General features: G+C 39.9%; 1 protein-coding gene across 1 annotated transcript; it reads right to left on the bottom strand.

Moving 5' to 3' along the window:
- Positions 1-9,174: 9,174 nt before the first annotated feature.
- LOC104455423 (MDIS1-interacting receptor like kinase 2) lies at positions 9,175-13,099 on the bottom strand. Its single transcript, XM_010070222.3, has 2 exons — positions 9,798-13,099; positions 9,175-9,563 (listed from the first exon to the last, which is right to left on the bottom strand). Exons 1-2 carry the CDS (start codon positions 13,084-13,086, stop codon positions 9,175-9,177), a joined length of 3,678 nt encoding a protein of 1,225 aa, XP_010068524.2. The 5' UTR covers positions 13,087-13,099.
- Positions 13,100-16,562: the final 3,463 nt, after the last annotated feature.

The following is a 16,562-nucleotide window of genomic DNA, read 5'->3' as shown; positions in this document are numbered from 1 at the left end:
ACATAGAACACATTGACTTATATTATAGCAATACTTTTACAAGCCTTTCCTCTATGGCTCTCTTTTCTTTTTACATCACAGTACAAGCTTTCCACAAAGGTGAGAGGAAATCCTATCTCCTCTAGCATGACTGCAGCTCCCAAAATTGATGAGAGACTTCCATTCCTACAATACTGAGAGATGAGGGATGAGTTTTGGGGAAACTCAGTAAGTAAAATTCCTAATTCTCTATTAGAAAAACATCTCATCATCAAAGCCTAACAAGTACATCACTCACAAACAGTGTCGATGGCAGATCAATTGCAAATCATATGTCATGCTTTATCAAACACATGCCATCCATGTCAAAACTACCATCGTCTTATCAATTATCATATCAACATATCATGCTCATGCATAATTGGCATTCATGCAAATTCATTTATCGTCATCCTAGCTCGACTAGGCCCTCCCGGCTTGATCGGGGCTTCCATCTTCTTGCTAGGCTTCCTGGTTCAATCAAGGCATCTTGGCTCGACCGAGGCTTCTCAGGGCTAACTTCTCGAGGCTTCCGGGTTCAAGACCCAGGCATCCTGGCTCAACTAGGGCATCTTGGATCAATCGAGGCTTCTTGTTCAACGAACAAGGCATCACCACCAACGCTTTGTGGTGACAAGCGCTTTTTCCTCTTTAAATGCATACACAAATGCATCATACAAGCCGGTTGTTATCTCTTCTCTTAGCCAACACATGCATGGCCCGAACACGTGTTAATTCATTCGTATGTGTCATGAATTTCTTATACTTGACTAGCAAATATGTTGGGAACAACCTTTGATTTGTAACTTGAATCAATCACTTAACATTAATCCCCGCACTGGACAAGGCTCGAAAATGATATGCCTCAATATCGATCCAAGACCTCGAGGCTTGGATACACCTCGCTTAAGTAACGATCCTAAGCTTAACAAACCTTAGCTCTAACCTGATGTGAATGCACATGTTTCAAGACCTCGTGGATTTGGGCAATCCTCGTACTTATCAAGGCATAAGATCGACACGCCTCAATGTCGATTTAGGACCTTGTGGCCTTAAACGATTCCCGCACTAAGCGAGGCTTGGACCCGGCATCCTACTTATGCGGAAACCAAGGCTTTATGGCTTGGAGCAACCTTGCCTTACGATAAACTCAATCTGAACGAACCTCAACTCCATTCCAAACGTGAACAACCGAAGCACATTTTCAAGCACAACTAAGCAAAACCATACAAAAGATCCAACATCCTACCCACGGCTCGACCGGTGAGCACCTAACTAGACTCAACAATGGAGAACCGCCTTAGAGGAGACATAGGAATCTTACTTGGATGAACCTCGAGCTAGCACACAACCTACAAGGATGGGCGACTTGCTTGAGGCCGAAAGAGAGAAAGAGCATGAGGGAGGAAGGGCGTTCTAGGAGATGGCAGGTGGAGAAAATGGAAGGCAAGTAAGGAAAATGGGAAGTGCTCATCTTATTTATAGCCCTTGGAGCCATCATTACCGAGGAAAGCGATCCTCTCCAATGTTTCCAAGTGTCCCACCTACTGTTCTTGAGTGACAAGCCTACTTTGCCTCATGATTATTCCTAGAAGATGAGTTGGCTAAGCTAAAGACCTTACTTGGCAATCTAGGTTCCGAGACGTAATTAATTATGGTCCACTTTTCATTCTCTCATTGGTCCACCAATACCCTACATTTAATGGGCATTTAATGAAGCCTAATAATGATAGTGCCAACTCGGTGGTTGTAGAATATTCGGCCATAATGAGGGCTCATGTATCGCTCTCCAATTGGTCCATGTGTATGCCACTTGTCTAGAATCTCTAAGATATTTTGGACCACAATCATGACCTTTAAAAATTCAAGGGACACCTCACCTTCTTCACGAAGGAATTCTAGAGTTTTCTTTCTACTTTTCTTTACTTCTTTAAGAATGCAAATTTTCCTTCCTCAGGAAGGCAATCAAGAAAAGTCTATCATCCAAGTTGATTTTGGGGCCGAGGAAGAGATCATTAGGTACACCTCAAAATATCAAATGATGTACACCAAGGTTCGGCCACTGCACCCCATACTTGCCCAAACCGTTTCTTTGGACGGTCAGTCAGCCAATAGGATCGGTTGTCTTTTAATTAATTTGAGACCTATTCTATGGTTACCCATAACTGAACACAAATTTGAGGCACCCATGGACCTTAGAATAAGTGATGGAATAGCCGGGTCTATCCCTGGGCTCATTCCGGTCGATACCCGATCCACTAGTAAGGTTCATGGTTGGTGCATTACCAAATCGGACATCATCAATTCGAGATTCCATTATGATCACTAAGAATTAAATAGGGAATGATATATTTTTGGTCGAAAGGAAATCACATTTGGTTAATTTGGATCGTCCATACATTAGTGCTTAACTAGGCGGAATCACCCACGACCAAAAACTACGGCTAGTCGAATTGACCCATTACCGTCCTCTAATCCAAAATCATCCTATAACCAATTCTCATGATGAAAAATTCATCTTATGAATTGGTGATCCTACCCCATTGGTATGGTTTATTTGGAGTGATAAGGTGCCTCAAATGGAATTGAGGATAGAATGATGCACATTGTAGGATACCAATCAAGAGTAATTGACTAATTTTGAATAACGGGTGATTGATTTTCACTCGTAAATCTTTGGTAGTTATTGCGAGTTACCTTTGTGTGCTAATAACACTTTATGTTACTTATGTGACTTTAGTAATGTATGAATGTTACTTTTCTTTCTTAGCTAAGTAGTGACACTGAGTCGCTAATTGTTCCTGAAGCGGAACTTTCTAAGCTGTCTAGGTATGCCCCTAGATTGATAGAGGATTGGGAGGAAAAGGTTAAGAGATTCCTAAAGGGCATGAGGACAGATAGTAGGAGACAACTAGTGCTCCTGAACATGAGAGATTATAATGAAATTTATGAAAGGGCCCAGCTTGGAGAGCAAGAAATGTTAAGAGAATGAATGGAATCAAGGAGACAAGTGACATTGAGTGATGCGCGACAAGGTAAGAGACCCTATCAAAGCAAGAGCTACCTGAGATATTGCTTGCCCATGCGCCAAGGATGAAACCATGAGACTTTGTATGGGATAAGCTTAGTGGATAATATCTTTGTAAGTTACTCCTATTGAAACGAGACCCTCCAGTAGATGTGTAGTTTGGGTTCGAACTAGGCGAAAGCTAGTGTACCTGTAATGACCCGGTCCGATGAGGGCGGGGAGTGGACGCCGAGGCTAAAGCGCCTGAGCAAGGAGCGGCTCTTGGCAGGCTTCTAAGATGGCAAAAGGGGGCAGGAATGAACCAAACTATGAACTAAACTGGGAGGGCAATGTTTTTGGGATAATTTTATCAAGTGGCGCAGCAGAAGCATGGTTAAGCTTGTAGAACTCTTGTTTGTGAAAAAGGACAAGTTGATGCGTTTATGCATTGACTGTAGGCAACTGAATCAGGTGACCATTAAGAATAAATATCTTTTACCTAGAATAGACGACCTATTCGACCAATTGCAAGGAAGTTCGGTCTTTTCTAAACTTGACTTGAGGTCAGGATACCATAAGTTAAGGATCAAGAAAGAAGACATTCCTAAGACTGCATTTAGGACTCACTATGGACACTATGAGTTCTTAGTTATGCCATTTAGATTGACGAATGCCTTAGCTGCATTTATGGACCCGATGAATAGGATATTTAAGCCCTATTTGGACCAAATTGTGATTGTCTTCATTGATGATATCCTGATATATTCTAAATGACCGAAGAACATGCACAGCATATAAGCGTAGTGCTGCAAACAAAGTTTAAGAAGCAAATTATGGAGAGCAAGTTATGAATTTGAGGATTAAGTTATGATCATTTGAGCTAAGTAGTGACTTCCTATTAGAGGATCTCATTGGAAGTCTTGATGCATTACATGGAAGCATTTAGTATGTATAGAATGATCTTGGAATTTATGAGTTTGAGTGGTCATATGAAACATGAAATTATATGTGGTTTATATGTCGGAATAATAAGTTCAATCGATGATGGTCAACTTTTAATTTTTGGTGACGATCTCAATTTGAAAAGGTTTTGTGGAATTAGTGGATATGATCAATTGTGTTTATACTCTTTCCAAGGTGGAATTGTGAAAGTTCAAGTTGTGGATTTGATGAGTGATTAGTCCAAGTAATGATCCTTTAGGGTGAGACATGAGATATACTCGATGGAAACTAGACAAGTTCTTATCTTGGTGAATTGTCGATCTTTGAATTGAATAAATCTTGGTGGACTATCGATATTTGAACCAAATGAATGGTGCTGTATTTTAGGCTTGAATCCATGTTGTAGTGAAAGCGTAGTGAATGTCTTTGTTGGACTGAACCAAATGAGTTATTAATGGTGTTGATTTTGATGGTTCTAGGCTTGAATTGATGGTGACGAAGGTATAGGAATAATTCGGCTAAATGGTGTGTTCGATTGAGCCAAGAGGCGGAATTCTTCAAATTTGAATTTGATTGTTGGTTGCACTTAGGATAGAGCTTGAAATTATACAAAGGATCAAATTATAGAACCCTTCGCTAGTACCACTAATGGAATGGAATGAAGGCGGAATAACATAAATCCATAGGACTGTTGAGACCATTTAATGTACTAGAGTGGAAATGGGATCATGTGAAGATGTATTTCGTGCAAGGATTACCAAGGACGTCAAGTGGCCATGACTCCATATAGGTGTAGTACATCGCCTGGCTAAGTCTGCCCATTTCTGAGCAGTTTGCGTAGACTATCCGATGGATAAATTGCTGATGTATATGTAAGCCAAGTGGTATGCTTACATGGTGTTCCTGTAACGGACATAAACACTAGACTTGGAGTAGCACGGCCTGTGCAGGTAATTTTCATGTGCTTGCTGAAAAAGCTGTTTTTTTCAAGAGGATTGCTTTTTAAATTGTTTGCCGGCATTCTTTGACTCAATTGGAAGGATGGGGCAAAGTGAGACTGTACAGGCGCATAATTTTGTGCTACTGTCTGTACAAGTGAGATTTCACTTGTTGTATCATCCAATTGATGTTTGGAAGTTCCTACTGTACAAGCAGTAGGAAGTTCCTATCAATCAATGTTGTATCATCAAATTGATGCTTGGAAGTTCTTGACAAGCCCAAGTCTTACTTGTACAAGTGCAGTAGTAGGAAAGCTCATCAATTTGGTGATGAATTGAAGTTGCCCAAGCGGATGATTCAAGTAATTAGTAAAATTTACTAGTGAGACTTGCCGGATAACATTAGGCAATTGATGCTTGCAAAGTTTTTGAAGGTGTAGATATGAACTTGTCACAAGTGCTAGAGCAAAATTCTCAGTTTTTCTTTTTTTAACATAATTGTGTGAAAAGAAGAAGAAGTTTTTGTGCTTGTTTGTTTGTGGTGTGCCAATTTAAAAATTCATGTCTCGAAATATTCAAGAGATCGTGTCGTATTGGAATTTGAAATTTTTGAGCATATATCTCTCTTTTCCTCCAAGTTCACTAGCATTTTCATTTTCCTTTGAAGGTATGAGTTTTTTTCCTAAATCCAGCTTTGATCCTTGATCCTTCTACTTAATTGCTAGTAATGTTAGCTACATTAGGCCTCCATGAACTCTCTATTTCCGAGAAAAACTATTTTATTACATTCTTCCCAAGTTCACTAGCATATATCGTTTTGTATTCTCTTTGATGAATGACAAGCTTATTTTTTATTGGTGCTTTCATTTTCGTTATTTTAAACTAAAATGAATTTTAAAAAAAAAAAAAACCTGTTAAAATCTGGAACCAACCTTGGAACCTGTGACAGGGTAGGTTCTAGGTTCTTAGTTCCGACGAGTAAGTTCCAGGTTCCAAAAAATAAGGAACCTGAACCTGTACCCGAGAGTAGGTTCCAAGTTCCAAGAGGAACCTGCAAGGAACCTGGAACTGCTCACCCCTAGTTGTTATGTTCTCAGGAGAGTTAATTGGGTGATTGGAACTTTGTGCCTACGTCTCTAATTTATGTATTAAAAAAATGGAGAGCTAATTGAAGTAATAATTACTTCTTCTTTTTTTCTGTTATTTTTCAATCGTGCATTGCATCATCTACATATCTTGAGCAAGGTTTAAATTGATAGGATTTCAAGTTAATGGAGCATAGACGTGATTTTGAAGTTCGAATCTTTTGAACACAAGATGGCCGTCAATAATCAATCTTTCTACATATGTGTTCAAAGAAAACCAATTAACTTCATGTTGAAACTTTAAAGGGGTGACTATGTATATTAACCAATCAACTAAATCCTATACTTCCATCTGGAGAAGCCTCTAGAAGCACTCAAATATTTCCAAGCAGACTAGAATTGCATTTTGGGCCAATAGTCAGTTGTACCAGTTGGAAAATGGATGTAATTGATAAGTCAAAAGTCACTAACAATGCGATGTATGCCTAACTTCCAACCCATCAATGACTAGGATTGGTGAATGTTATCTCAAATTAGGACTTTTGCAAGTAAATAAATACTTTTTTTGAGCAATGTGTTATGCCATATAGATCAATGTACCAGGAGCCACGACGTGCGGACTCCTAGAGTGTTATAACTTTGCATAAAGGTACACTTAAGTGCCATAACTTACGAAATGTTTACTTAAGTGCCAAAATCGGAGTAAAATGGATCACTTGAGTGCCAATCCGGCCAAAATGCTGACGTGGCATTTTTCCGACAAAGTGAGCCCAAAACGACACTGTTTTGCATGCTAACGTGACCAAATAATGCAAAAACGGCGTCATTTTCAACTACATAGGAAAAAACTGATATAAAAATTAATTTAATTTAATTTAAAATTAAATTTAGTTAAAATATTTAAAAATAATAATTTTAAATTAAATTTAGTTAAAATATTAAAAAATAATTTTTTTAAAAAAAAAGGAAAGGGGGAGGCGGGCGAGGGATCGCCCTTAGCCGCCACCGCCGCCGTCCCGCCGCCACCAAGAAGGGCCAGCGACGATGGGAGGAGGGTCGGCCAAGGTTGCCGGGCCCGGCCCGGCCGCAACCCTAGCCGACCGATGGCAAGGGCTCGTGAGCCCTCGCTCTAGATCGCCACAAGGGTCGCAGCCCTCACCATTGGCCACGGACCTAGGGAGGGTCGCAGCCCTCGCCAAGATCCAACGAGGTTAGTGGCCCTCGCCGGTCGGGCCAAGGGCTGTCGCCCGCGGGGCAACGCCCGGCGGGCGGCGATCCTGGCCCCGGCCCGAGCGAGGGCCGCGACCTCGCCCGATTTGGGCAAGGGCTGCGACCCTCGCCACGGACGGGGTGAGGGCTCGCGAGCCTTCGCCGCCAATCGGCCGGGGTCACCGAGCCCCGGCCCTCCCCCTGTTGTCGCTAGCCCTTCCCGGCGGCAAAAGAAGGTGGGGTAGCGGCAATTGAGGGCTGATCCCTCAGCCTACTCACCCCTTTTTTTTTTTTAAAAAAAAAAATTAATAATAATATTTTAACTTTTTATTTTAAAATTATTATTTTTTAATATTTTAACTAAATTTAATTTAATTATTTTTATATTATTTTTTACCATGTCAGCCCAAAATGATGCCGTTTTTGCATTATTTGGCCACGTTAGCGTGCAAAAAAAACGGCGTCGTTTTGGGCGCGCTTTGCCGGAAAAATGCCATGTCGGCGTTTTGGCCAGACTTTGGCTGAAGTGGCACTTAAGTGATCCATTTTTCTTCGAATGTGGCACTTAAGTGTACCTTTTGTAAGTTATGACACTTAAGTGTCCCTTTGTGCCAAGTTATGGCGCTTGAAGCATTCTTTTGCTCAGGAGCCACATTCAAAATTATAGAAACTTAAGGTGGCTAACAAATTGCTAATCACTTTCAAGCGATAACTTGTAAAAAGGTTTCAATAGTAGGTGATCAAAGGTTGTTGAAAAGGAAAAATCCGGAAAAAAAATTGATTATTGAAAGGACTATATTATAACTTTTCAAAAAGATCAAGGACTTGGACCGAATTTTCTAAATGGTTTAGAATTTCTAATGTAACTTTTTCCATTACTTAAGTAACTTGGTTTGAAATGCCTAGACAAAAGGAAAAAAGAAGAAGAAAAGAAAGAACGAACGAGTAGAAGATAAGACAATCAATGTTATTTCATGAGTGAATTTACAAACGAATAATCAAATCAAATATCAAAATAAAAGAAAGATAATCAAGACAAGACTTGATGGGATGAAAGGCTAAATGATTTCGATTTTTACATTGAAGAAGGACTGCCTATGTATAAATATATGAATACATAATGGAGCAACATTCATTTGCTCAGTTAATAATTAATTGTACTGAAAATAGTTGCAGTACATCCTTTTCAGCTTAGAGACCGGAAGACTCTTCTTAGAGGATATTTTATTTGAGAGAATAATTGAAACATACCAATATTTTTGTTGCAAAACCTAACATCATAATTAAGGGAGAAAAGCCATATCCTATACATTAATGTAAGCCAATCATGCTGAAGCTTTTGTGGTTTCTTGTTTGTTTGTTAGAGCTTTGGCTAGTCTAGTCTTCCAGGACATTTTCCTCACATAATGAGAACACGACAACATACTAATATGTTTGAATGAGTTTGAGTTCAAGTAAATGGTGCCAGTGATAGAAATACATTTGGTAGAATTCTCAATTTTTTTTTTGTTTTTTTTTAATTTTTTAATACTTTTATTATATTTTTTTTTTTTTCTCTTCTCCTTCCTCCTTTTTTGTGGCTGACAATTGACTAGGGCGAGGTCTTATGAGCTTGATTTACCAAATGGACTTTTATTCTTTTTTTTTTTTTGTTCTTAATAACAAAAGAACATGATTAGTTGTTCTCGCGAGTGAACACAAACAGGCCCTTAGAGTCACAAATTGAGTAAGCAAGCATCTCTACATGACCCATCGAAAAGGCAACCTGGACACATCCAGTATCAATGTAAAGGAAACCAAACCGAAAAAGTACTCTATTGTATTATCCGACTAGATAAGACAACATGGAATAGCTATATTAATTTATTCTTTTTGTGCATGCACCAGGGCGCACACCCACCCCCTATTTCTCATTCATTACAAGCTAAGTCAAAAAAAAAAAAAAGCACCAAAGAAATATCATTGATTTGCACTATCACTTAAAAATATATTTTTGAGGACTCGATAGCTTGCTGATAGTTACGGAGCCCACGGGCCTAGACAAGCAAGCTTGAGTGCATGCGGATAATTCTTGTGCCACGAAACGCATGGTGGGTCGTGAATTGGGACTCGTCCTCGTGCACGCTAGCGCCATTGTGATGATGAGTACCACTTCGTCGGCTAGTTGGCCGGTCGGAGGAGAAAGACGTGGGTCGAGCACATCCCTTGGTAGCAAATTTGGGTCTTCTGGTGATCTCGATGTTTGTGTCCTTTGTAGGGAAGAGAGAAGATCCCCTGGATGCTTCCCCATCATGATCTCTAGTGTAGCTACTCCGAAGCTATACACATCGCATTTATCTGTCACTCGCATCGTAACTGCTAATTCTATTTTTCAAGAACAATGAATCAATGTTATGATCACAACCAATATACAAAATTCCAAATTTCTGTGGTACTCTGACATAAAGTACTTTTCACAAATCTATTCTTCCTCTTGTTAGAAGTCTTGTTAGAATTATTCGACAAATGTAAATTCGAGATGTTAATTAGAGCTGTTTGATCAATCCTAGATAAAATGTACATGCGAAATGTATGGTTAGATTTGATCATGAAGCTTACCAGGAGCCATGTAGCCATAAGACCCAGCTACTGTGGTCCAATTTGACGAGTTGAAATTCAAGAGTTTCGCTGTCCCAAAGTCCGAAAGTCGAGGCTCGAAGTCCGACTCGAGCAAGATGTTGTTGAGAGTTATGTCCCGATGGACAATAGGTGGGGAGCAATCATGATGCAAATAGGCGATCGCGTGAGCCATGCCCTGAACAATTTTCACTCTTGCACCCCAGTCCAGTTCAGTTCCTCCTTTTCCTCCATACAAGACCTTTGCCAAACTGCCTCTCTCCACAAACTCATAGACCAAGTAGATGCAACCCCTCTTGGAACAGAACCCGTGGAGCTTGATCACATTGCGGTGTCGGACCTCGGTCAAAATGCGGATCTCGTTGTTGAAACTCTGTTGGTTGACTGCGGGGACATCGCTGGATTCTAATACTTTGAACTTTTTGACAGCGATGATTTGGCCGCTGGCTAGTTCAGCCTTGTAAACACTCCCGAAGCCGCCCTTTCCAATGCAGTACTTTTCGCTGAAGTTGTCGGTAGCCTTGGCGATGTCATTGAATGTGAACTTCCCTTCCCTTTCCCATATGATCGACTCGGATTTCTCGTACTTCGTTAGACCATTAGTCTCTTCATTGAGTTCCTTGTTTCGCCGCTGAAGTGCTAGAATCACAGCAGTTAAAGTCACCAGAAGTTGTAAGCAGCAGACGCCCACAATCACACCAATAAGATCCTTTTCCTTATGGTCAGTCAATTTACTGCTCATCCCACAAGGAGATAACCCTGTCGCATTTCCACACAAGCCCGGATTCCCGATAAAAGCACTCCCTGGTGCTTGTTGGAAGATACGACCACTAGGAATCACGCCTGTTAGCTCATTGTACGATAAGTCTATGGAGCTTAAACTAACCAAGCTGGTGAGAGCAGCTGGGATCATACCCGATAAGTTGTTATGCGAAAGATTGAGATTTTCCAGCTTCATAAGCTTTGCTAAATTGGATGGAATTGATCCTGCTAGTGAGTTGTGGCTCAAGTCTAGGAGGATCTGTAGCTCGAACAAGTTCCCGAGCTCTGGCGGTATAACACCCAATAGATTGTTGTTGCTCAAGTTCAAACTCAGTAAATTCTTGCAATTCGCTAGCTTGTCTGGTATACTACCGCTCATTGCGTTCTTCGACAAATCAAGATAATTTAGCTTCAATAAGTTTCCTAATGAGATGGGAATATCTCCGGCCAAATGGTTGTTGCTCAAGTTCAGTGTCAACAACTCCCCCAGATTTCCCATCTCGGTGGGAATTTTCCCGGTCAAGTCATTGTTGTGCAAAGTCAGGACACGCAACTGAGACAATTTCCCAAGCTCTGGTGGGATGCGGCCGGCAATTTTGTTACCATCTATCTGCAAATTCGTGAGATTTTTACAATTTCCCCATTCTGCTGAGAGATTCCCAACAAATCGGTTGTTGCTGAGGCTTATAAAGGTCAGATTTGGATAAACTCCGAACACACTTGTGATATCTGCAGTGAACTGATTGCTGTCTAAACGGACTCTCGTTAGCCCCGAACAATTCCTCAAGCAGTTGGGCAGCGGCCCAGTAAAGTTATTCCCATTGACCGAGAGATATTGAAGAGCAAAGCCGCTGCATAATTCTGGCGGCAGTTCTCTGGTGAAGCTGTTGTCCGAAAAGCCAACATAGCCCAGAGAAGGACTGTACTTGCCGAAATCACGTGGTATTCCTCCCGAGAAATTGTTCGTGAACAAAGAGATAGACTGTAAGTTAGCAAGGCGAGAGATGGTCTCAGGGACCTCTCCATAAAGCTGGTTCGTGTTGAGGTCAAGAGTGATCAACCGTGTGAGATTGCCTACCTCCGGCGGAATAGTCCCATTCAGGTTGTTGGAGAAAAGCTGGAGGATCTGCAAGTTGCTAAGGTTCCCCAATGTCAAAGGGATTTGGCCGGAGAGATTGTTCTGTGAGAGGTCTAACTCAAGCAGATTCTCGAGGCTCCCAATCCCAGTAGGGATTGAGCCAGAGAGCGAATTGCAGTACAAGTAGAGGTAATTGAGCTTGGTCAGGATTCCAATTTCTGGCGGAATTTTCCCGGAAAGAGAATTGTTCTGGAGCTGCAAAGAAATGAGTTCCGTCCAATTCGTGAAGAAATAAGGCGATAACTCACCAGATAGGTGATTATCCGAAGCTCCAAATTCTGACAATCTGACCAGATTGGACAGAGAGAGAGGCAGCTCCCCTGAGATCGAATTCTCAGCAAGGGCTAAGAAGGTGAGCTTAGAACAAAGACCGAGCTCGGAAGGGATCGAAGAGTTCAAGAGGTTTAGGTGCAAATCGAGCTTTTCAAGCTGCCTCAATTGACCAATGGACCTAGGGATTGCCCCTTCAAAGGAATTGTTGTATATCTCTATCATCTGAAGCTGAGACAGCGATCCTATGTCTCCAGGTATAAGACCACTGAACGAATTGTTAACAATCCGGATCTCCTTCAGCTGGGAAAGTTTTGATATGTTTGAGATCGGTCCCTGGAGTGAATTCGCAGTGAGGTTAAGGTATTCAAGGTTCACCAGGTTCACATACACAGCCTCAGGGATTTCACCGGTCAACATGTTTTGCGACAGGTCCAGGTATGTCAGGTTCCGGCAATCAGCCACGAAGCCTGGAAATTTGCCATCGAGAAAATTGTAGAAGAGGCTCAGGTAAGTCACCGATGGCATGGTGGAGAATTTCGACCAGTCAGGAGATTCCAAGTAGTTTGATCCAAGATCCAAGTGCCACACCTTCTCGAGATTGCTGATCTGGTAAGGAATAGTACCATTGAGAATGTTATTCAGGAGGCTCAAGTACTGAATCTCTTCCAATTGGCCTATCTCAGGTGGTATGCCACCTTCGAAGAGATTGCTACCCAGGTCCAAGAACCTGAGCTTGGAGAGATTGCTGATCAAGGACGGTATCAGGCCCTCGAGATTGTTGTTGCTGACATCAAAGCGGGTCAGGTTCGGGAAAGAAGCGAAGTTGAGCGCATGGAGTGTGCCACTGAGGCTTGAGCCTGAGAGGCTGATCTCTGAGACTGACCCGCCATTGTTGCAGGCAACACCAGTCCAGTTGCAGAGATGGGTGATGTTGGTGAGTGACCATGAGCTCAGAGAAGGTGGAGGAGGAGAGAGAGAGTTCTTCCATTTGACAAGAGCTTGTGCCTCTGTGGTTGGTGATGGTGAGGCCTGAAATGGAAGCAAGAAAAGGAGACAGAGGAAGAGTAAGAGAGGGAGAGTTGCGTTTGATTTTTTCATGCCTAGCAAGATGCTACTGGACTTAATGAGAGGTGAGCTTGTGCCTCTTGGGGTTGGGGATCGATAATCACTTACGAGAGGTGAGTTGCATTTGGTGGTGTTTTGCCCACCCCTTTTAAGGTGGTGCGTACCACTACTTTTTCTTTGGTGCCGGCTTTGATACGTCTGATTTACTTGATTATTTTTCTATTCTGACGTGATCAATGGTACAACTGAATTTCCCCTTTTTCCAATTATATCCTCTCTTTCAACTTTTCCAATTTGCTTTTTTTCTAATCGAATCTATTAGTCAATGGTTGAATTGATCAATGATCATTAGCCATATTAGAAATATATCATCTGATTCTGTGTAATATTATGATCAAATAGATAGACATCTTGTAAAACCTGTAAATAGGCTCTTCTATGGTATATTTAAACATACAGAAAAATTTTCAATTCACTTTTTTGCATTATTTCTAATTTGGTATTAAAGCCACTGTTGTATGAGGAGCGACCATTGAGTTATGCAGTGCTATAGCAACGTTGCCACTGCCACAGCAGTATCTATTCATTACCGAATCACCACCCTTGATTGTTGTTTAGTTAATCACATTGCTTGTTTTGAAAAATGAACACCGTCATCAACTGGCTACCCTTAAACGAGTTAAACCCTGAAAATTCATTGCCAAATAGACTCGGGAAGCTGCCGCACTTCCACGTGTGGTGCCACTGACATGTCCCACCCAGCAAAGAACGTCGCCAGAAGAGCCGTCACGCGCCCTCACGTGTCGTCCAAGTCCTTTGCGTGTGAGATCCACATGCCTGCGTGCCTCTCACGAGCACTAAACAAGTGACGTCATCCTCCATGTCATTGCCAAATTTTAGCCAAGTTGTCCGCCACGTGTCTGCCACGTTAGCTTATGATTGTGGTCATCGACCGGCGTTGACCAAACTGATTTGCCTACTTTTCTAATCGGCTCAACCCCTGTCAGAATGATCTTTGGTGCTTTCAAACAGGTGGCTAAGGCATTTCGACGTCCTAAATCTGTTTTTAGCCTTATTTTATCAATATCAGCTCTGCATGTATCGATTCTCTTCGAACTCAGCATAAAATCTATTAGGTTTATAGAAGTATTTTGCATATAATAGAAAAATTGGACGTTACAATAACCATATGGACCATTGGATCCAATTATATTTTATGGGCTTGTTGACACCTAAATTTTTATTAATTTTTGCTAAATTAAAAATTAAAAATGGCCTATAATTTAGGAACATTTTTATTTTTATTTTTATTTTATTTTATTTTTATTTTAAACCGTCGGTAAGAGAAAGATTTTTCACATATTTCATTCAAATTTTTCACATATTCAGGAAATATACATTGGATGATGTATTTTGGGCGGAAATGAAATTTTTTGGTCGAAATATGGGAAAATGCAAAGAGAATATTGCACGAGCAAAATTGGAGACGAAATATGCAATAAGGATTCAATTTTCACCATATAAAAGGTATGAAGATGTAAGGAAAAGGGGTCGGCAAAATTTGAGAGCAAAAGAGGTGAAAGGTTGATTTTGTGGAGAACTTCGAAAAAAAAAAAAAAAAAAGGCCAAAGTCAAAAAGAGTGACACGTGCAAAAAAAAATAAAAAATAAAAAAGGAAATGGAACCCTCGTCTTTGCCTGTGCCCCAAGGTCTCCGCCCGAGTGTTGCTGACCCGATCCAGATCCGGATCCGAACCCCCCCGGACGCCACTCCGACGCCCGCGACGCCTCGACCCGCCGACCCGAGCTCTGTTCTCGGGAACCTCCTCGTCGAAATCCTCGCCAAAGATCCCTCCTTCTCGCCGCCGGCCACCAGCCTTTTTTACTTCTTTTTCTTTTTAGAAAAAAAAAAAGAGAAAAAAAAGAAAAAAAAAAAAAAACAAAATTAGGCAATTTTACTTTAATTTTCTTTTCTTTTTTTATTCATATTTTGTTTTTATTATTATTATTGTTATTTCATTATTTCTTTTTTTAGTGTAATTATCCTTTTTATGTGAAATTGAAATTGCATGTTATGAAATTGCCTTGAAACTAGTGATTGTCAGTCCGATTTTCACGCCCGAAATCTGACTCGCAATTACTTAAAAATTGCTAATCCAATCTCCCACCCGAGATCCAATTTGTGATTTTCGTGAAATTGACCAACCCGATCTTATGCGCAATATATGGTTTGTCAATTTGGGTATCAATATTGCTGATTTGCTATTGTGTCATCTAAGGTAATTTTCTTTAAAAAAAATAAAAAATGTAGATTAGAATTAGGTTTATTTCTTATTTTAGGGTTTGCACGTTTAGAATAGAAATTTAATCCTGAATTTTTAAAAATATATATATAAAAACTAAAAAAATTTAAAAAAATCAAAAAAATCAAATCAATTAATTTAGGTTGCTATTTTTTTAATCTGGATTGCATGTTTAATTATTTGGTAATTATTAATTTCGAGAATTAAAAAAATAAAAAAGGAAAAACAACAAAAGAAATTCATGCATATGGACATATTTTGCACGTCATTGCATATTAGTGTAAAATTGCATTTAGTCTAATTTTAGATAATATTTTTAATTTATTAATTTTAGGTATTTTCTTAGATAGATTGCACTTTAGAACTATTTGAATTAAGGTAAAATTTTAGTTTAAATTAGGGTTTGGTTTAGCCTAATTCCTAATACAAATTAAATAGAATCTTAATTTAGTTAGATAATTTCCACATTTAAAAATAAAATTGTCTTAGAGTGCATTCATTTTGTTTTCTAAAATATATTGCCCCTTTTTAGGAATAGAAATATCAAATGCACGTCATTTGGTTTTTAGGCCCATTTAATTTGAAATCGCCCGTTAATAGAATTAGGTCATTTAGGTTGCACTTAATTATTGCATTTCTTTAGGATTTACTCTACTTATCTCAAATAGTTTAGATCATGTTGCCATGTCATGTAATTTAGGTCATGTTGCCTTGTCATATAAGATTATTAGCATGCATTGCATATAGATTAAGTTCCCATTAAACAAAGTGAAAAAAAAAAGAGAAATTGCGTGTTAATTAGAAATTATATCTAGGGTTGTTTATGTGAATTCTGATCTAACAGCGCATATGTTTTCGTTGCTACAAGGTAAGTCCCGTAATTTTATTCATTACTTTATTGGGTGTTAAATTGATGGTTTGTGCACCCGTATGATCACCTTACATGTTAGGGAGATAATTAAAATTAATTCAAGCTACTTGCCAAACATTTTTTTTCAAAATAAAAGAGAAAGGTATTGACAGGGCGCTAGAGAAATCTAGCGTAACCAAGTCCCTGTATCCATAGTCTCTATTTCATAGAAGTAAAGTAAATCTCTCATTACTTTACTTGGGTTTCTAATCAACCCACCAAAAATAGATTAGTGGCGACTCCCAATTAAAAAAATCAATTGCATGTTAAGAGCTTGAATTTAAAGTCGCGAATTGG

Source organism: Eucalyptus grandis, chromosome 1 (assembly GCF_016545825.1).
Source record: "Eucalyptus grandis isolate ANBG69807.140 chromosome 1, ASM1654582v1, whole genome shotgun sequence".
Taxonomy (NCBI): Eukaryota; Viridiplantae; Streptophyta; class Magnoliopsida; order Myrtales; family Myrtaceae; genus Eucalyptus; species Eucalyptus grandis.
Note: the sequence above shows the minus strand (reverse complement) of the source record. Positions and strands in the feature narration are given on the sequence as shown.